General features: G+C 37.3%; 1 protein-coding gene and 1 long non-coding RNA gene across 2 annotated transcripts; both read right to left on the bottom strand.

Moving 5' to 3' along the window:
* Positions 1–3,831: 3,831 nt before the first annotated feature.
* LOC108985160 lies at positions 3,832–10,732 on the bottom strand. The gene is made up of 10 exons (XM_035687998.1): positions 10,579–10,732; positions 10,258–10,498; positions 9,554–9,655; positions 9,120–9,289; positions 8,401–8,534; positions 8,125–8,302; positions 7,151–7,709; positions 6,695–6,807; positions 6,368–6,611; positions 3,832–4,422 (listed from the first exon to the last, which is right to left on the bottom strand). The coding sequence occupies exons 1-10, from the start codon at positions 10,644–10,646 to the stop codon at positions 4,183–4,185; spliced, it is 2,049 nt and encodes a 682-aa protein (XP_035543891.1). The 5' UTR covers positions 10,647–10,732; the 3' UTR covers positions 3,832–4,182.
* A 6,200-nt stretch (positions 10,733–16,932) lies between these two features.
* Positions 16,933–19,651, bottom strand: LOC108985164. Its single transcript, XR_001995142.2, has 4 exons — positions 19,394–19,651; positions 19,218–19,307; positions 18,093–18,130; positions 16,933–17,106 (listed from the first exon to the last, which is right to left on the bottom strand). It is a non-coding gene; the product is annotated as an uncharacterized LOC108985164 (long non-coding RNA).
* Positions 19,652–22,233: the final 2,582 nt, after the last annotated feature.

Raw genomic sequence — 22,233 nt, 5'->3', positions numbered from 1 at the left:
TTATTATTATTATTATTTAGGCATTTTCCCTTTGCATTAGTATATAAAGACATTTTGATATATTATTATTTAGAATTTTAGCCTATAGAGATGAGTTGTTGTAACGCCTGCATCTGAAAAAGACATTTTAGAATTTTCGGGAAGCTAGTGTGTTACTACTAAACTTGAACTTAAAAAATTTTCTTTTTAACAACGTACCAGATGCAAAAGTTTCCATAAATAAAACGAATTTTAATAAATACATAAAATCTAAAATAGAGTTTGCGGAAACACTTATTAAAAAAAATATAAAAGTCTCATGTGCTTATCAAAATAATTTATTTAAACCTTAAACCATAAAACTAATCATAGTGTAATTTGTCTAGGCCTCTGTCTCGCCTCCCGGGGTCAAATCTTGTCCTGCAGTGTCATCCTCATAAATGTCATCACCTGGGATGGTTTAAAAATATAAAAATATACAAAAATGAGTCGAATACTCAATAAGTAACACATCATACAGTAAACATAATAAACATAAGGTTTCTTGAAAAATGTGCATACTCATAAATATATACATAAATAACATGAACAAGATCATGAACTTATATTTCACTTATCATAAGTCGTTACCCACTATTGACTCCCATGAGTTAAGGTTAGCGAATCTAAGTAGATTCCGATTCAGCCTGTGGCCAAGGGTTATGAAATCCATACATAAGGAAGACATACTGGGTGCACTACCAGCATGCACGACCTGGCAATACAATATGCCCATAACATAGGTACCGTCTTCATATCATAGCATAGGCCGTTACATATCTTATCATAATCATACTTGCATACTTGTCATTTCATAGATTTAAAAAAAAATCACATACATACTTGTCATATTATGTCATAGATTTCAAATGAAATCGCATTCTTTCATAAATATCGTGATACATGTTTTCTCACATAAATTCATGACTTTTCATAAATAATTTTATGCATAACTCTCTCATAAAATCATGATTTTTCATAAATAAATTTATGCATAACTCTCACATAAAATCATGCATGACTTTCCATAACTATTTTAATGCATAAATTATCACATAGGATCATCAATTTTCATAAACCATTACATAAAATCATGACTTTCGTAAAATACTTTAGTGCATAAATCTTCACATAAAATCATGATTTAGGTACATAAAAAGGGGCTTTCAATGGAGGGCGTACATGCATAATATTTTCATAAAAGACATGCCATTTACCGTACATATGTGTAAGGGTATGATCATGCTACTTACCTTGCAGCATTAATCCATTATTTTCGACTCAACTGATTTCCTATAAGATAGGCACGTAGCTTACGTCAATTTCTACTTAAACCTCACCTCATAATTAAACCTGAAATTCCAACTTAATCTATATTTCCATAAATCTTTCTAAAAATATACCCAACCATAAATCCTAAATAATCATAGGTATTTTTGTAATTGTATCAATTAACACCTACTGAAACCTAAAACACAACTTATAATTTGTAGAGAAATAGAGGGTATTGGGAGAGTGGGAGAGAGGCATGCATTTATAGGGGACGAAACTCACCGAGGGGAGGAGCTGCACGGCACGACGGCTGGGAGTCAAGGCGGCGTGACTGGGCTCCTCTGGGCAGGGTAGTGCGACGCCGAGAGAGGGAGCGAGAGTTAGAGAGAACGAGTGAACACAGTGCATAAAAAAAAAGGGACGGAGAGCAGTGGGATTGTTTGGCGATGGCTTACTGTGAGGGACAAGGCGGGTCTGAGGCGATGGTGGCATTGGGGTAGCACAACCAAGCTATGGCCGTGACGTGGGTGGCTTGCTTGTGGCTCACAGTGGGAAAGAATACTTCCTCTATTTCGGTGTAGTAAAACAAAGTATTTTGTTAGAGGTTTTTCAACATCTGGACAACGGTGGTGTAGGAGTGTTGATGGTTTCTGCAAGATGGTGGTCGTGGCATGTTGGGCGGCTATTCTGGTGGCTGGTTACGTAGAATGGAGGTTGTCTTATGTGGTTTGCAACAGTGTGGATTTACATGTGATGAGGTGGTGGGAGGTGTCGTATGGCAAACAGACAGACGGCTCCCGCAGGTCTGGGCAGTGGGCTGGCGGTTTGGGCGTATGTGGTCTCTCGGTAGTGCTAGGCAGAGGCTACGGTGCAACTGGCCAATGTATGGACGTCCTCTGCGGTGGATTCCAGCGAGGTGGTGGTCTGGTTTATGTGGTAGTTCACGGCAGAGAGAGGAGTGGCTTGGAGGAAGAGGCTCACGGTGGAGGGAGAACGACGTGATGGTCTTGGGATGAGAGGGGTTGGTTTCGGTTTTGAAAACCCTTGGATGTATGAAAGGAAGTAAAGGCTGTGCATGAAGTGTATAAATAGACACAGTGATGTGCATGTGTGACTAACGGAGAGAGACGTGCATGGCTTGAAATTCAGGGAGGAAAATCAGTTAGGGGTTTTATTATGAAAAGGAATCTAAAACGCTAACAGTATTTGGAGTCTAACACTAAGGCATTTGGAGTTTTTTTTTTTTTAAATAGAGCCATAACTCTATATTTAAATAAAAAATAATAATTTATCTGATAACTCTTTTATGGGCTTTATTTCATTTATTGAACTAAAAAAATATATCCATAATTTATTTCTAAAGATATAGGATCGGATCGTTACAGTTGTCGAGATCCTGGATGGAAGAAGCTGGTGTAGCTTATTATTATCTGAAGGAAAAAACAAAAATAAATTGCTCTAACTTCTAACACCTTGCAAACAAACATTAATGACTCCTGCCACACACAATACCCAGAAACATGACAATCTATGTTGTGTACTAATAGTGAGCAAGGACAATCTATGTCCCAAAATCATGATGCACGGGACCCAAAAACATTGCAATTTATATGATCTACTAATAATGAGCAAGCACAATTGTCTCAAAATAAGAAACACCATATGGATTTACTAGGGGTGCTAGCACAATTGTCTCAAAATTATGGATTTACTAGGGGTGCTACCCGCCCATGGACGCACCCCACCTCCGATGGGTGGTGGGGTTTGCCTCTTCGGAATCCGCCCCCTCACACCAAGGGCAGCCCCCGTACCGGTGTTGGGGTGTGGGGTGGACCACTGGTCCATCTGTACCCATGATTGTGAAAAAAAAGAAGAAGCACAAATTCATGACAAAATCCACAAAATACACAACAAAATACACAATAAATTTACAATAAAAAGATTCCTAAACTATTGAAAAATTCTTTGGCAAACAACAAAAAACAAATCGGCGTGCAAGATGAGAGGGAGAGGCAGAGAGTGAGAGACAGGAGGTAGAGTCGAGAGAGGCAAACAACAAACAACAGAAAAGGAGGAGAAGATGAGAAGGAGAAGGAGGAGAGAAGCGAGAGGGAGGCACTCTCTCGACTCTTCCTCTGAGAGTGAGAGACAAGATAGGAGAGAGAGAGGGGGGGGGGGAAAGAGAGAGGAGAAGATTGTGCAGTAAGACAGGAGTTAGGGTTAACCCCCAAAACGACGCCGTTAATTTTGATTGTGTGTATATACATATATAGATTTTGAGTTGGGCTTAAGCCCAGCCCGGGGGCAGTGGGCAAGGGGTGATCCCGGGCTGGGGTGATGCCCCGCTGCCCACCCTTAGGATTTACTGCAGATCAAAACATATATACACCAATAAGTTTTAGTTTATGTTCAACGATAGTACTCTATAATGTTTATTAGTATGTTGCAAACAATACAATTATATGATTGCTACGCTATTTGAACACCATCTTTAGTTGATAAGGGGAAATGTTCATCAGACACAAGTGCAACGTCCCTCCAAAACGTTAGATCTTCATTCACATAACCTCATTTTCCTTCTTATATTTATGTTTTCCAGTCAATCGGGTGCTTAAGAGTTATGGGGCAAAAAAATTGAACACAGCCGTTTCCACCATGAAATAGAAGGATTACACAAAACAATGACTGAACACAAAAGCAGCATCATCCATACCCACAAGAACCGGCACATTGCATCAGGATTCACATTTTATGACAACTGGAGCCATCATGACTCATGAGTCTTAACTGCTAATGCAAGCATCGAGAGCCGGCTGACATGAGGGAGAAGGGACTGTATATATCACAAACAAGCATAAGATCGATCTAAAAATCAATGAAACAACAACAAGCTTAGCTGTAAGTAGGGCTGTCTATAGGCTTGTCTACAACCCGGACAGGGATAACTGGAATCGAGTCCCACCATTCTTTCAGGCGTCTGCTCCCTTGATCTTGAGAGCTTCCCGTGCGCTTCCCTAGCTTTGATGTCATTGAGAAGAAACACAACGTGCCCACCATAAGAAGGAACTTCAATGGAATTACTGCTAGTAAGATAGCTAATCCAATCACTGCTATCATTACCATATCTGCATGCTGCAACCAAGAAAAATACATGCTTAATTCTATAAAGCTAAAGTCCTTAAATAATTCTATTAAAAATAATCATGTAACTGATTTTTTTTTTTTTTAAAGCAACCAATAAATTATTTCCATTTTACTACATCTTCCAGTAGTTCACAAAGAGTCACAAGTTCATCGCTTTCACATTTGATACTATAGTTTTTCAATTCAACATGCAAATGAATTGTTAAACGAATCGTGTCGAGTCAATTCATCGAAGATATTGCTTGACCTTTATCCAACTATGATTAGGTTGATTGCCTATCAACATTTGAATTATTCTTTTTAAAAAAATTATGAGATGATCCAAAGAGTGATGGAAAGTGCTATGTGCATTTATAAAGTGGGATGAAATTAGGATATGAATGAAGTATATAACATTACCATGGAAAATCCTATATGCTGCAGCCTCACCCACTCTTATCCTACCGTGATGATGTCATATTATTAATCCATTCTTGAATTTTTCATCTTAAAAAGCAGGAGTTGATCTAATGGTTGATAGGCAATATCACATCAGCACAATAGGATGAAAGTGAGATGAGAATGCAGTACATGGCATAACTCACTTGAATAGATGCTGTATCGTCTTGCTAGGAATTCCATATATAGCTTTCTAGATTCTCCTATAGTGATTGTGAAGAGAAGTTAGGTTCTCCTAATGTGATCGTGCAAAGCTAAACTTCATCAACTTCAAGCAAGATCTATTGTGCCTAGTTGACTTAGGAATTCCATTGACTATTGAGTGGGGGTGCGCGACGGGGCTCCACTACCCGCCCTCCATCTGGCCCCCCCTCCCAAAATTTTTATAATTCACAATTTTCCCATCAGAATTTTATGTATATAGAAATTGAGCCTCCCAAAAAAATGATCTAAAGAAGGTAATAAGTTGTGCTTTTTAAAATTTTATTTTTACGTGCATATGAAAAATTATATATTTTTCTTCAAAATGAAAAATCTTTTAAATTAGATAATTTTATCGATATGTAACTTTTATATATAGTTATTATCTTACCATTTACCATGGAACTAAACATAAGAATTTTATTTTGTATAAACGTTACACATTAGAAAAATTGACTCCCCCACATAAAAATGTATGGTTCTCTTTTGTAGAGTGCGCAAAGAGTACGCAAAAGAGACTGCACAAAGAATTTTTCTATATATATATATATACATATACATATATATTAAAAAAAATAACAAAACAACGTTGTTTTATATATTAAAAAAATATAACAAAATGACGTTTTGGGGAGAGCTCCCCAAAATGTCAGTCGTTTTATATTAGGTTTTATTTAAAACCCCCCTCCCCCTTGTGTGTGTTTTTCTCTCTCTTTCTCTCACCGTCACCGTTGGCATTCCAGCCCCAAGTATCTCGCTTTGCCAAAGTTTGGTTTTGGATTTTTTTTCCTTTTTTGGTTGGTTTTGGGAGGTGGTTTGGGCAGTAGGGATTTTGGACAGGGTGGGCGGATTGGCCCACATCAAGGCACCCGCCCACGGAGGGTAGAGACGGCGGGCCCCATCCGGGAGGTGCAGGTAGCAACCCTACTACTGAGAGGTGCTTGTCGCTAGGTAACAGTTCCTTTTATGTTTTTGTCTTCTAATAATTGCTGGCTGCCATGGCCTTTATCTATGGGCTATGAGAAACAAAGTGATGACATCCAGAGGATAAAATCAAGCCACCTACAAGCCAGTCTTCATCAAAAATCAGTGCACATTGCATCAAAATCAATCCAAGAATGTTTTCTTCAACTTATCGATGATAAAATTAAAAAACAGGATTACTTCTTCAATCCTAATGATGGCACAAAAATACAAGATTGCTTTTAATCACAATTTAGTTACTGCTAATGCAAATTACGTAAACAAATTAGTTTAGTAGAAGAAAGTGATTGCATAGTTTGTAAAATAGTACCTCACGAGCCTTTGAGATGAATATTGACCATAGTTTCAATACTGCTATATTTGCTTTTCGCAGCAACTGATGAACAGTTTGCAATCCGTGCTGAGCTGAGACTATGCTCTCTATTGTAGTCTGGTCAGAGGCAGTGCAAACCACAATCTCATTGCACCTTTCATTAATCCTTGTTCTTCTTGCCTGAAGCATCTTTGCCACAACCCATAAAAGGAAAGATGCGATTGCCTTTCCAACCCACTCCCTAAAAGGATAAGAGACGATTACGCACCTCAAATTTTCGTCCAATAAAAAATCAAACTATAAATAAGGTGAGAAACTACTTACTTGTAGATGATTATAAGAGTTGCAGCAAGCACCGTGAGGGTAGTTGCAGGTCTTTCCCATGTAAGAATTTCTTGAAACCAAAGTACTGCACTTCTAGGTGGCGTTAGTAGCTCCTATGTATAAAAATTAATTGACACATCCATGAGTCCCCCTTTTGACATCTTTGGTTCATTGGAAACAACCAAGTTTTAGTGTTTATGCCTCAAAAGTAGGATCAAACTAAATAACTAAGCCAACCAGACTCTAGTCTTGGTTGGCCCTGACCAATCATGGCATGCTGAATGATGATGATGATAAGATGTTCAAAATCATTTCTTTTCTAGACTGGGGGTGTGAAAGATTCTGCCACTCTCCCCTTTGGCTAAATGACTGAAAAAATGAACATGGGACATGGCAAGTGTGAATGAATGTTGAAATTAGAAGATTAATCTCTATAGTTTTGAGTTATGTCCTTACCTTAAAGATAAAGGCACTTTCAGCGATTCCTTCCTCTTTCAAACCCTCAGTGGTAGCTTGAGCCACAGCAATATTCTTTTCTTCCTCTCTAGCTTGATTAATAACAGTTTCCAATGTCGTCTGGTTTTCATCTAAAGCCACTGCACACATACTTTTATCACCAACTGCTTTTGCTTCCACATCTGAAATGATTGGCAGCGACATATTTAGACCCATGAGGATAGAACTTGCACTGCACGGGTGGCTACTATTAACCTTCTTTAGACTCTCCGCAAGTTCTTCCAGTATATAATCTCCCTTTGGAAACTCATCAAACAAAGCAAAAATTAAGAATTTTGTTGGAGCAGGGGCTGATATTCTTAGTAATTCCCTTGCAGCATGAAGCCTTAAGATCCCCAATATTGTCCTTGCATGCATTTCCCAAGCTTGTCTTCGACATTCCACCTTGTATTTTGATAAGAACCTATGCATGAGCATAATCTCCTTTATGAGTGCAAGCCAATGGTCCCGTCTTGTGGAGCTCACTACCTCAGGGAACTCAAGCACCACTGCTTCCGATCTAAAAAATTGGTAGAAAATGTTTTTTCATAAATCATATTGCAAAAATATGCTAGGTGACAAGCTTGCTCATTTGAGATGCATATGCCTATTTGGGGCGCTATTAGCAGGATTACACAACCTCATCTAACATCATGATCGAAATTATCACCCCTATTAGCATGCGTTTACCAATGGTCTAGCCTTAAAAAATAATGAAGTGTTTTAGCCTTAAAAGAATAAAGTGTTTTAACTGATAAAAATGATATCAACGTTTAGCGTTAATTAATGTCAAACAATGAAAGATGTCATAACTTGCCTAGAGCATTGGGCCAAACTAGAAGGCATGTAACCCCAAGAGCATCAGTATATAAGCAAGCTCATCCACTTTAAACATATGTGACTTCCGCTATTCATGTGAAAGCAAGTATCCTTACAATTCAGGGGACTCATATACTATGGCTTTGTCGAAAAGTGGAGCACCCCATGGTCCCGTAGAAGCTGTTCTCACTCTATGTTCAGTGTCCTTTGAAAGATCTATTTTGAATGCATCTTCATATGCCATTACTCCCGAAGCCTCAAAGTAGATAGCATAATTGGTAAGGGTAAGCCTACCTGGAAAGGCTTCATAGTGAGTTCAAGGAATAATCACTTAGATGATTAAGCATTCTCACCTCAATTAGTGATCAATAAAAGAAAATCATAAGACAAACCAGGCCAACTTGTTGCTCCGATGTGCCGTATCACTCTCTGCGAGGTTGCAGTTCCCTCGACATGCAATATAACTTCATCATAAGCCAGCTCCACACCCTTTGGTGTGGCTTGTTTTTGCAAATGTTTTGTGCATCTTATATTAAATCAAGAATTCCACAAGAAAGGCATAGTTAGTTGGAAATGGGATTTCAATAAGTGTATATATAAGCCATCAATGTGTATTTCCTCAAACATATTCGTGTACAATCAGAGATTACTTGTTCCTTTTTTCATAATCTTTAATTTAAGCTTACCTAAACAGTGTGCATTAAAGCTTGAGAAATCTTTTTCTTATTCTTTTTTGGCTCAACTTCAATAGCTTTAAGAGAGAAGAATATTTTAGTCAAAATAGATTAAGCCCAAAGACATAGAAGCATGCAACCCAGCATGCTCATGTGCCTAGATCAATGATTATTGATAAAATCAAGCCTACTTTATACACTGCATTTTGCCCCCATTGGATAAGACCAGGAAAATAGAATTACATAAACAATATCTTAGGCACCCTTCATGATCTCTATGCAGTCTGTTGTCTGATGTGTGATCTTTATTTTCACTACGCAATCAGTTTTCAACCAACCAATTTTACACCTATAACGTGCTATATGGTTTCTTCAACAATAAAAATGGTCTATGTATGTAATTTCAAGTACAATAAAATGACTCATATGATATTTACTTGTCAATTTCTTTTAGAAACTTGTCGTACGCAGGAAAAAATAGCCGATTGCCTGTTGGTGTTGTCAGAGTATTAAAGGTAAATCTTGCATTAACAGGATCTGCAACTAATGGAACTAGTGATGCAAACCACGCAAATCCATCTTCTCCAACGTTTGGCCCATCATCAACCTACGAAGACAGTGCACAAAATACAAAGTTTAGACACAAGGTATCAGTGATAAGGGCTGAGAATCAAGCAACTCCATCAATAAATGATATTCTTTCCATATCTTGACTTGGGTTGACCCTTAATCCCACAACTTTCATTAGATTTTCTTCAATGAAGCTAGCCAAAGCTTTTCTTAAGCTTCAATGAAACTGGCCAACGTTGAAGATTAGCAGTGCCTCATCTGTTGTAGCATTAATTAAAAAGGAAAAATTTTTACAGCTTACAAGGAGTAGCATGAAGTCTGAATAGAAAAGTGGAATATCATATTGTTCTTCATCCACTTTTACAGGTATCTTCTTGTCTTCTCTCTCCTTGGCCACACACTCCTGTTACATCATAAATCAACTATGTAACTATCAGAGAAGGAATTACAAAAAAAATTTGATCAGTACTTACGAAGTGCCACAGACAAGCCGTTAATTGAAATTGCATTTGGTTAATGCATTGGCATGAGACATACCGAAGAGCAGAGAATAAGGACACTTCAAGTAAATGCCTGAAGAAGCACAGGCAAATAAGCATACTATAGATGTTTGGGTTTATGGGTAAAGCTAACGTACGGTATGAAGTTATTGTAAGTAGGGGTTCGCTCAAGTTTTAAAGATTTAACTATAGTTTAGATAAAAATTCACTTCATCTTATTTTATCGTTTTAATTTTTTAAAATTTTTATATAAAATATAATAAATAATATAACTTTTTAAATATTAAAATAATAATATTATTAAAAAATAATATTTTATTTTATTATTTAAAAACTATTTCAAATCAATTCAATTCATCTCAAAATCTGGGTTAAATTTCTAAATGATGTCGTGGATTACTTGAACTAGTGTGGAAAACTCGGCAAGGGCATGTGTATCGTGAGATTAGTCGGGATACTGTTTCGGATACCGATGCCAATAGAGAGAGAGAGCTAACGTCCGTACCGTAGAAGGCTCCTCGTACGCAGAGCTTGGAATCTCCCAAGCAATCATCATGTCGAACGTGAAACGGCTGAATGATCCATCGTTAATCTTTTCTTCTATGTTTTGGCACGTCTCCTGCTCAAAGGCCTTTGCACTGCAAAATTCCACAAGCTTCCTTGAATATCCATTACTACTAATATTACTCGTGCTGATCTCGGCTTCGAACTCTTCCACCAATTTATCAACACTAATGCCTAGTTTCCTGTCAGCAGACAAATTCGGAAAATATTAAGAGAAAAAACAAAACAAAGAAAATTTTGAAGGAAAAGAGAAATCGCATACAGAGCACATCTCCGGACGACATCGTTGGCAACGGTGGAAAGATGCTTCAACTTCGCATTCTCCATCATCTGAGGTGAAGAATGGGGTAGTCCTTTTTGCTCTGATGCAAATTGCAATATTGCGGGGAGAAATTCAACAGGAGCGAGTATGGCTTTTGTAGGAGAACAGTTGGTTTAGGTGTTTCGTTATTAGGCTGACACGTCGGGATGGCCATGCAAACACCTCCTGCATTGCCGCATTGACTCCCCCACTCCCAGTGCTGAAGCCGCGGGCTCCCAATTACGGGTTGTCGTTGGCCCATGCGCAGCGAACCGATTTCCAGTCAGTCATGGCCAGGCCCATCCCATACCCAACCACTCCCTTCTGATCTTATCTCTTCTCATGTGCTAAAGACTTGCTCAGCCAACCCATTGCACCTATCTACAATAATAATAATAATTGATTCTACGACATAGGATTTCATGTGATGAGTTGGACCAAAATATCCCTCTGCATCCTATGTTGGATTGAAATCCCTTGTTATTAGAGATGTAAATTTAAACTAAAAAATCGGACTGGACCAAATCGGAACGGTTAATTCGGTTTTGAACCGGTCCGGTCCGAAACCGATTCCTATATTATGAAAACTGGCCGGATCCAATCCGATTTCTGTTCCATAGTTTTCGAGACCGGACCGGACATGTTGAAAAAAAATATATATATAAATTAATTATATATTATACAAAATATTTATATTATAAGTTTTATATATAATATATAATTATATATTAAATTTTTATATATAATATATATAATTATATATCATATATGAAATAATTTCATATTATAATTTATACATTATAACATAAAATGTTAACTTAAATATGAATATTTGTAATTTGTTTGATCATATGTTATTAATATAATTATATATAAGATAATGTTATTATAATTTATAAAATAAAAGTTTAATCTTAAATATAAAAATTTAATTGATCATATGCTTTAAACATAATATATATATTAAATTATTAATAACATTTTATCATAAGAAGTAACACTTTATTATATATTTTTTACATTTAAAAAAAATCAGAAGACCGGACCAGAAACTGGTAAAACTGGAGGTACCGGTTTAGGAGGGTAACCGGGGCGTAATCGGTTTTGAAAAATGCAAAACCAGTACATACCAGTTCGATCCTAGAATTTGTCCAAAACCGGACCGGACCGGACCGGTTACACCCCTACTTGCTACTTTTGTCGATATGACGAAGGTGCTCCTGCAAGAGATCTAGGTTAGTCTAAAATGTCTCTGACGCATATCCGAACTAACTAAAATGCCTCTAGAACAAATCAAATTAGATAGAAACAACCTTGATCCAAATTAAATCAGTTGATGACAACTAGAAATCTCTATATCCAAATTCATCTTCATCTTCTCTCATATTCCCCACTCTCCATCTACCCTTTTATTAATTTTCATTCTTTTGTTCTTTCTCTTCTCATTCTGCTTCAGACTTCTCCAACAAAATTGCAGATCCATGCTTATTTGTCAACCATGGTGTGAGCACAAAGAGATGGACGACTACATTAACATGACTGAATTTGCTCACGATGACACTCGTGGTCGCAACAAAGATGGAAATATAGAGAAAAAACTAGAGATATATTCACTTTCGCACCAGAGACCCATAGTCGTCTGTTGTGGATCTGAGATGGAGATTTATGGTGTATATTTCTGCCATCGGCTTGATGGTTCTAAGATGGAGATTTTTATGGGTATTTGTGTCGTCAGCTAAATGGTTCTGAGATGGAGATTTCTTGTGGGAATTTTTGTCATGGACTTGATCGGATACTATCGACGATCTACACTTAACATGCTCGAGATCTAAGTATTAGATCTCGTGGGGCTAGTATGATTTATGCAAGCTCCTACGCCCATCGGGCACAATTCTTGAGTATGTAATATGACTAAAGTGCTCACCCATGGGTGTGAGATGTCGATGTTTGCTCTGGGCAGCGAGCACTTTTACTTTTGGGCGTCCCGAGACAAGTTCTTGGCAAACATCACTGTATTTACTTTTTTTACTGCTCACCCTTTAGAGGACCATTTGTTATTCACCCTGATGTAGCACCCTTTCCTTGTCCTGGGGTGCGAAAACTTTTGCTCAGTTAGGTTCGAGCAACCTTTGGTTGTGTGACCAACAGTTCATTTTCCTCTCGAATTGGTCACGAGCCTCGTCTAAAATTTTAAAACTCTAATCTTTATTTTTAAATCTAGCGAATGGTTTTAAAATCGAGCCAAGTGTTTTAAAATCTTCCAAATATTTTAAAAGTCCAAAATTATTTAAGGTGTCATGACCTCTTTAATTTTTGGAGCCCTTGCAAATAACATTTTTACAAATTCATTTTATTTAAATTATTTTATCACTCTTGGAAATATTCATTAGAATTAATTATTTTATTTATGTTAAAAACTATATTTTGTTAGATGACTTTATTTCTCTTAGAAATATTTATCAAGATTCCCTATTTTATTCTATGATGAAAAATATTAATGTTGGATCAAGGAAAAAAATTCAGATCTTAAAACTTAGTCCCATTCCATTTCCTATTTACATTTCTCTACTTATTTCTTTAGTTTATTTTATTTTCTCTATGATTTATCCCAACCCTTGAATTAAAGTTGCACGTCCCCACTGGCCATCACCACCACCATTGCTCATTCATAAGTCGCTGGTGTTTACCCCAACAAAACCTCCCTCTCGACCCCCTCCCCTTCCACTGCTCCATTAAGAAACTCAACAAGCAGCCGAAGACCAGTCAACGATGATAGCAACAACAATGGGCAACCAAGTCTTCTCTCTCCGTTGAGCAGTAGTCGAGAAAGAGATTTGAGGAAGTTTCACGGGATCCGAGCAACAGCACCGTGAACAAGCTCTCTTCAAAGCCGTTGGGACCAGCCCTAGAACCTGTTATGATTATAAGGCTTAAAGGTTTAACCAAATTAATATCAACAGTCTCATAGCTTTTGGATAAATGGTCGGGTCTATACCAATTGGTATCAGAGCAGGGACCAGATCACGATTTCAAGTTATGGAGGGGGTGACGTATAGGCTTGATTAAAATGCCTTGGTACTATGTATTAGCATAGTATTCATTAATACCGATAGATGAGTGAAGCCGCTAAAAGGGAAAGAGCTACCACTGGAGTATTGATAGAGTGGGCCCCTGTAGACGTCGAATTCCGAAGCATGGTGAAATATTATAATCATGAGGGTTAAAGGTTTAACCAAATTAGTATCTAACAGTCCTAGGACTTTTGGATCAATGGTTGAATCTTTAACATATAATCTCATGGCAAATGATTAAAAAACAACTACAAATATGCACATAGAGTTGTTGGCAAAGCATTTCGTTGTATGTATTTTTCTTATCTATTGATCATGTTGGGGATGGTATATTAAGATGCCCCTATCGAGTTTAATGAAATGAACTAGTTTTATGAGAAAGAAAATGAAATGATGGTTTATGAAAGTATGCTAAAGTAATAATGTTTTTTAAGTATATGTATGTAATGACCTTCTTTGGCAACTCCTTTCTATGCACCCCAAAAATAGTTGTATGCATATGAAATGGATACTATAGATAGTATTTATTGACTTTATGTTCCATGAAAGGAAATGATGATGATTTATGTTCTATGATATGAAATGATGTTTTATGAAATGAAATTGACTGATGAATGAAATGAATGGAAAGGAAAGGAAAGACATCGAATGCTTTAATGTATAAAGTTACATAATGACTGAGAAAATGAATGATAGTACCAAGAGAAAATGGCATATTGCAATGCTAGATCGATTCCATTGGTAGTGCACCAAGTGGTTCCATCCTAACAGAAAGAGATTCCCAACTTGTGGTGGCCACAGACGAAACCCGATTCCAAGAGACTGATAATCCTAATATACAGGGCGTAACAGTGTGTACCGGCCAATGGAAAATGATATGAGTTAATTGGATGTTATGAAATGATTTATCTCTTTATAAAGGAATATACAAGGCGTGAGAAATGTTTTATAAGGAACGAAAACCTTTTAAAAAAAAAAAACACACCTTGTACTATTTTCAAAGAAAGAAAAATGTTTCATGTAAAGTATGCAGAAGAATGATAAATGCATGAATAAAAACCTATGTTAGTATATTTTTATAGTATGAAGTAATGCTTACTGCATATTCGACTCATTTTGTTTTTAATGTATGCCCCTCCCAGAAATAAAAAGAGGACAAAGCATCAGGATATATATGATCTAGGGAAAATGTGACAGAAGACTAGGCAAGTTTTAAACGATGTATGGACTCATGTTTTGTAAAATGGACTTTGTAATTTATTTTAATGAATTTCATTGTAAACTCTCTTTTAAATTTTCAAAGCAATTTTTAAATTTTAACTATAGAATCTTTTATATCCTGGAAAGGAAAGAAAAATTTTAAAAAGTTTAGTAATTCTCATCTTACTTTCGAAGACTATTTTCTAAAGTTAAGTAATGTATGCCCCTCCCATCTCCCGCCTAATATAAAGACCGCTCGCCCTGGCGAACAAAGGAGGAAAATTGTTTCCATCCTTGTCATAAAAAAGCATCGAGCCCATCTCCCGCCTAATAAAAAGTCGAGTGTCTCCACTCGCCCCAGGGAACAAAGGAGAAAACAACTTAGAAATGTATTTTCCTCCTAGCTATAAAAACACGGTTGAGCTCATCTCCCGCCTAATATAAAACCGAATGTCTCCCCTCACCCCGGTGAACGAAGGAGGAAACAATTTAGAAAAGTGTTTCGCTCTTCACCATAAATAGGCGGTTAAGCCCATCTCCCATCGAGTATCTCCACTCGCATCGGCGAATGGAGGATTAAACAACTTAGAAAGATATTTTCCTCCTCGCCTTGAAAACACAATCATTCCCCAAGTCTCTCCCTCTCACCAAAAAAATGGAAACAGTAGTCAGTCAAAAAACTAATCCACTAGACAATAAACTAAACAAAGCGACAAAGCCATCCATATAAACCTAAGAGGCAAGAAAACTATTGTATCACTCGAAACGCCATCCAAATTAACTAGAAAAATATTGAAAGGCCTCTTTTGTTTTCGTAGATGAGATGCGATGCGATGAGATGAGATGGGATGAGTTGAGTTGAGATAAAATTTGAAAATTAAATAAAATATTGTTAGAATATATTTTTTTAATATTATTATTGTTTTAAGATTTGAAAAAGTTGAATTGTTTATTTTATTTTATGCGGGAATTTGGTAAAATTGTAATGATTAGATGAGATGAGATGAGATGTATTGTGAAAACAAACGAGGCCTAAATGTTTTTACACATCACCCAATATGTAAAAATTATAAAGATTAAACATCAAGCATCTTGACAAGCAAGCAATGGGAAGGAGTCGGGCATCTTGTCCCTCCCTAGAGAATCAAAAACTGGCAAGTAGCACGACTTGCCTTGAGGGATTTCAACTTCAGCTTTCACAAGTTTGATCCAGGATGGGTAAGGAGATATTCTCTACGCTGTTTGAGGCCAAGCTTGTAGCCCATGCCCTAAGCTCGGTTTCAAATGGAACAAGTAGCCGCCAACTGGGGAGAAAGGCGAACAACTCTTTCCTAAGAGACCTCCAGGTCGGCGGTTAGCTCAACCACCCTCAACTCGAGTCATCTAGCTTTTTCTTGTAACTCTTAGAAATTTTGTACAGTTGTAGATAATATTGATCATGGCCCTTGAGTTCTCGGTTAACTTCCTCCAACTGTTCCTCGAAGCTAACTTTCTTGCCACAAGCAATGCTAAGCTGGATGGGCAGTTCCTACTAGTCTTCCTTGGATTTGGCCAAGCGGTTCACTTAGTTAGAACTATGCTGCCCAATCTCCTCCAATTCCTTGTCCATTTGGCCAAGGTGATCGCACAACATGTCATGTTTTACCTCCAAAAACTTTGCCTCAAGGTGACATCAACCCACATCCTACTAGGATGCCCCCAAGTCGCGCTGAATAACACCCATCTCCTCTTGAAGAAAGGATACCTAGTCCTCCAAGAAATGAGAATATGACTCCATCTGTGACAGGTTCCTCGCCATCTCCTCCCAATCAGCCTAAGTAGTAAGGACAACACGATGTTGTAACAAACCCTCCCCAGAAAGGGCGGAATCGCTATGTACATATATGTCCCTTTTCTTTTCTTTCTTCTTTATTTATTTCTTTCTAGTAATATGCAATCAGCATGAACATGAAACACGTGTACTCTAAATTTCTAATTTAATAAAGGGAATATCTTATAGATATTCTATTCAAACATTCATCCATAAGAGACTCTCAGAGTCCATCATACGCTCATAAAAACATAACTGTTTTAGTTAGGAAGAGACTCCATCTCAACATAAAAACAACATCCATAAACAGAACCCATCATCTGTGCAAGGTCAAACCAACAGGGAAGATACTATGTGTCTGCCTCTCCCTCTGCAGTAATGCCTTGCTCCCAGCCTCTTCGTCATTACCTAAACGTTTAAAACATATACACAAAGTGAGTCGAATACTCAGTAAGTAATACATCATGCAGTGAACATACTAGGCATCTATTCTTTTTCTTTTGAAAACATGCATACATAAGAATTTTGAGAATTTGATAATGCTTTCATGCATAAACATTTTAAGGCATAACAATACTTTCATGCATAAACATTTTTTTATTTTTGAGAAATAATTATGCTTTCATGTTTCACTTTCGTTTGGTCGGTACAAACTATTACACCCCGTGTGTTGGGGTTAGCAATCTTCTTTTGGACCTAGATTTTGCCCGTGGCCACAGGTTGAGAATCTCTTTCAGTCAGGGGGCAACATTGGATGCACTACCAGTACTACTTACCCGACATTGCAATTTGCCCATTCCTTTGGTACCCTTTCATTCATATGCCCATTACGTATTTTTATACATTAAAATATTCATTCATTCAGTCCTTTCTTTCATTCATTTCAGTCATTTTCATTTAACAGTCCATTCATGGAAAAGCGTCATTTAAAAGCATGAGCTTAAACATCATCTTTCATGGCATCCATAAAGCATAAGTTTATAGGGACATTTTAAAACACTTTCTTCGCATTATTTAAAGCATCAGTTAAGACATGTGACATTCCTTTCCTTTCCTTTACAATCAAAATATTTTCATCATCTTTCTTAGTCCGATGCACATGCATTTTTATGAATAAGATATATTTTCATATTACACTACATATAAGAATAATCAATAAGTTTCTTGAGAGAACATGTATGACAATCTCATGAGATAGAACCTACATGCATGCATTACCTCATACACATATATACAATTATAATCGATAAGGTACTTAACATGGGCTATTAAGAAAGTGTTTGTACATACTATATTCATTTACTCTTTTCTTTAGAAGAACATTTGCAATAAGAGAGAGAAACATTTTTTCATAAAAAGAACTTGATGTAAGCAGCATGATCATAGCTACTCACCTCTATGCTCCTCGATACTTTCAATGTCAATATAGGTCCTATTCCAATAAATGGCATAAGCGTGTTAATACTCATACAATATTCTTTAGTCTTCCCCTTAAAAGAGAAAGGCACGATGCTACAATCTAACATTCCTTTTATGCTTAGCATTAAACTAATGACTACTCCTCACCTCAACTTACATGAGTAATAAATTAAATATTAAGACATGCTAGCTGTCTATAGAATGTCTATTTTAAAAGCTTTTATGAAAAGTAGTTAAGAATTCATAGGCTTCAAGTGAGGTCTCTTTGGTTCAAGCTCACTTTGAGTTATGGACATTAGGAGATAAAATTTGAAAATTCTCAACAATGGATTTTAAAATAGATTTATGCATCTCAAATAGACTAAACAAACTTAGGAAACATGCCCTTTAAATCAACTTGTGGTCCCTCATTATAAAAGGTTAGCTTATCAATATTTTGGACTTTTGGATTAGTTAGAATTTAAACAAATGAGGGACAAGATACATGGGCTATTTTTACATCAAGACGTGGCATGACATGGGCTTAGGGGTACTTGGACAGCTATACATATCGTAATATACCATGCACAATTAACTCCTATACCTAAGTTAATCACATAAGCAATATTTTAAATAATTTAGATAACATATCCCATTAAAATTAGAGTAGCATAAAGTATAGCAAAATTACCTATTAAGCAACTTTAAAACCTTTAAACACTTAAGTTTATGCTTTACTCACTTAATACATTTTAAAAGCAAGATATAAAATACACAAGCAAAACCTCTAAACCGAATCTCTAGCATCCTAAAAATAGATTACCAACCAAATCTCAACACAAGACACATGGTACCAACATAAATATATATATATATATATATATATCAAAAGATCAACTGACATCACTTATGACTAACCAAGTTTAATAGCAAAATACCATTTTCGAATGATAGGAAAATACATAGCAAAAAAGCTTCAACATACTCGGTTTGGGCCAAAAATAGAGCATTCACTTTCATTGACAACATAGATAATAACTATAATTAAAATGCAAACTAAAAAAACTTAGTTGGCCTCCAAAATCACATTTAAAACAAATGAGTCAAATTACGATTTTTACCTTAAGCTCTTAGCTCCTTTCAAGAGGCAAGATAGAGGACCATATAGTGGTATAGCCATGTAGAATGAAATGATAGCTCTGTGTTAAACCCTAAAGCCGAAATATCATAGGTAAGAAAAATGGTGAAACACGAAACCCACATGTAAATCATAGGGAATAAAGCAAAAGTCTATTACCTTCAAGATTTCACCCTTTAGAAGATGAAATCAAGCTTTGGTCCCAAGTTTTGAGTCAAAACCGAAAATAGGTAGAGATGAGATACACACGGCTTGGAGATGGAGGAAGATGTTTTCTTCTTTTGCTATGGAGTCACAAAGCTTGAAGGAGACAAGAGGAGCTTGGTTTCTTGAAAATGAGAAGAGAGGAGAAGAAGAGAGGGTGGTGGCGTTGGCTTGGTTGCTTGGAGAGGAAGATCGTTTTTTTTTTTTTTTTGTTACTTGAGTGGAGATCGACGGGTAAGGGAAAGACTAAGGGATTGAATTGCCTTTTTTCTCCTTTTTGGTTGCCTTAGCCGTAGACTTGGAGAAGAGGCAAGGACATTTTGGTATTTGTTCCCTTCTTCCATCACAAGGAAGCAAATGAATGGTGGAGATCTATCCACCTCAAGGTTACTTTTCATCTACCAATTCAATGGTAGAGAATAATTGAGCTATTTATTGAATAAGTAAAATTAGAGAGCTTAAGGAAAATATTGTAAGGTCTTAAAATCATACCATTGATTTATTTTAATAAATCCCATTTTAAAATAAAGCATACTCATCTTAAAATAAAATAATAAAAATCTTTACCTCAAAATATTTAAGTTAAAGAATTAATAAAATGACGTAAGGACCTACGTAGTAGGATTTGGGTATTACAAATGCGCCCGATCCATTAAGGATCTCGTCAATTAGTTTTCTTCCTCCAAATCAATATGACTATCCACTATCCAGGTCGCCAAGTGATCTACCCCCTGGACCATAAAACGAGTCATAATCACAACACAATAAAAGGTGAAGAATCAAAAGCATAACTCATCGGGGATAGAAAGCCTCAGAGCTTTTGCACCATGGCCCAAACGACCTCCTCACTACGTCCATCAGCTTGGGGGGTGGTGCTAGCGGGGCGAGAACTTGAGGGGCCAGGCAAGCCCGAGGTGTTAAAGGTCCTCTCAACGAAAGGCACGAAGCCACCCATTTCGCCCATACCCTTCACTGACAAGGAACTCGGGCGAGGGCGAGGGGGTGAAATAGGGGAAACAAAGACACTGTTCCCCGCTTACTCGATTGAACCCAGGGGTAGTCTTCAAAAGGCGAGTTATTCAAGAGCATAGGTGAAGGAACCTCTCCCCCCATCGGCGAAGTGCTAAAGAGTGAGGAGGGAATAGATACACGGCCCCCGCTAAAATCCATGCCTAGGGGATCTTCAAGAAGGAATTATAGAAAAACAAAGGGAATTTCTGAAGTGGCCCAGCCAGAAGTTGTTGAAGGGGCAGCAAAGCTTGCGAGAAAAACTAGAGGAATTTACAAAAATACGTCACCACTCAGAGCCAAAGAGGCCTCACCAACCTCATTAAAAGGGGAATCAAAGCCCGCCGGGACAACTTGAGGATTCAAGCTCCAACACCAACTCCAAATCAACCTCAACCTGTTCCATAATTTCATCAAGAGAATCTGCAAATGAAGAGTTTGAGAGGGCCTTTCCCTGGTAGAACTCGATTCGTCAGAAGGGTTAGCCTCAGCATGAACAGTGCCTAGCTCTGAGAGGGCCTTCTTCCCCTTTTGGCAAACAGAAGTCGAAGGCCCCCTCTTTTGTCCCCAAGATAGAGAAGGGGTGCCCATAAATTGACGGCCAAAGACATGAGCCCGGTTGGGTGAAACCACAAACCTGTTGATATTAGCACGGGTTAGAAGAACGCTTGACCAAGTGGAACTATCATTCTCATCCAGGCGTAAACAAGGGATAGACAAACTTCTTCCCAATTAGAAATATTTATCCCTCATAATCTATGCCTATTTTAAACTCCGAATATTATGTCAAATCTAATATTTTAAAATCCGAATTTTCCCATATCTCTCGCCCCAGTAACTATCCAAAATCCTAGTGTCGATTTCCATACACGACCCCGTGTTCAAACCTAAAAGTATAAGCCTCAACAATGGAATTACAAGTCTAATAATTCCTCTATTTTTTTAACTGAACTTCGCATATAATTATAAAAATAACTCTCAACATAACATTTCAACCTTCTAATAATAGTAAGATTAAATGCTTCAAGGTTAAGTCCTAAGTGAGCTCAATTCACTAACTCCTAAATCCTCACAAAGTCTATTTTCAAACCATCAAATTTCCAAAATCCATGCTTCCATTGTACAAATTGACCAACCAAACACCTAAGGCTAGAGTCTCATGGATATGAATTATTGGGTGTAATCCCTTTCAACGCCTATTTGCGCAATTCTTACCAGGCTTGTAATTTTAGACTACGCACCCTTGTACATTCCTATGTTGTCTATGTCATCCTTTGGAAAATCATGCATATTCTCTTCAATCCAACTTCAATATTCTAAGCTATAACACTTAGTAAAATTCTATTAAAATGCAAGAATGACTAATCCCAACTCAACTAAAATAATTACTTTCAAGTAGAAAAGGAGTAGAGTACCTGTGATCACATTATTGTCGTCCTCAGCATCTCCAGGTGCCAATGCACGAGCCGGTCCCATTCTATGCTAGTTATTTTCCTATATCGCCTGTTGGGGACTTGCAGGTGGGTTGGGCTTCTTGTTGTCTCCCAATGGTAATGGGCATTCCCTGATGAAGTGCCCGGTCTTACCGCATCGAAACACGACCCCACCTCCCTTCTGCACTCTCCTATGTGTGCACGATTACAAAACCTACCGAGGTCATTTGGTTGATTTCCTTGCGTTTGCCTCTGACCAGAACTGCTCCCTTTGTTGCTCTTCTTCCGCAAACCTTGACTCGTACTAGAGGAAGATCCTTGTGGGGTAGTTCTCTTCTTCTGATCTTGAAGTTT

Source organism: Juglans regia, chromosome 3 (assembly GCF_001411555.2).
Source record: "Juglans regia cultivar Chandler chromosome 3, Walnut 2.0, whole genome shotgun sequence".
Classification (NCBI taxonomy): Eukaryota; Viridiplantae; Streptophyta; class Magnoliopsida; order Fagales; family Juglandaceae; genus Juglans; species Juglans regia.
Note: the sequence above shows the minus strand (reverse complement) of the source record. Positions and strands in the feature narration are given on the sequence as shown.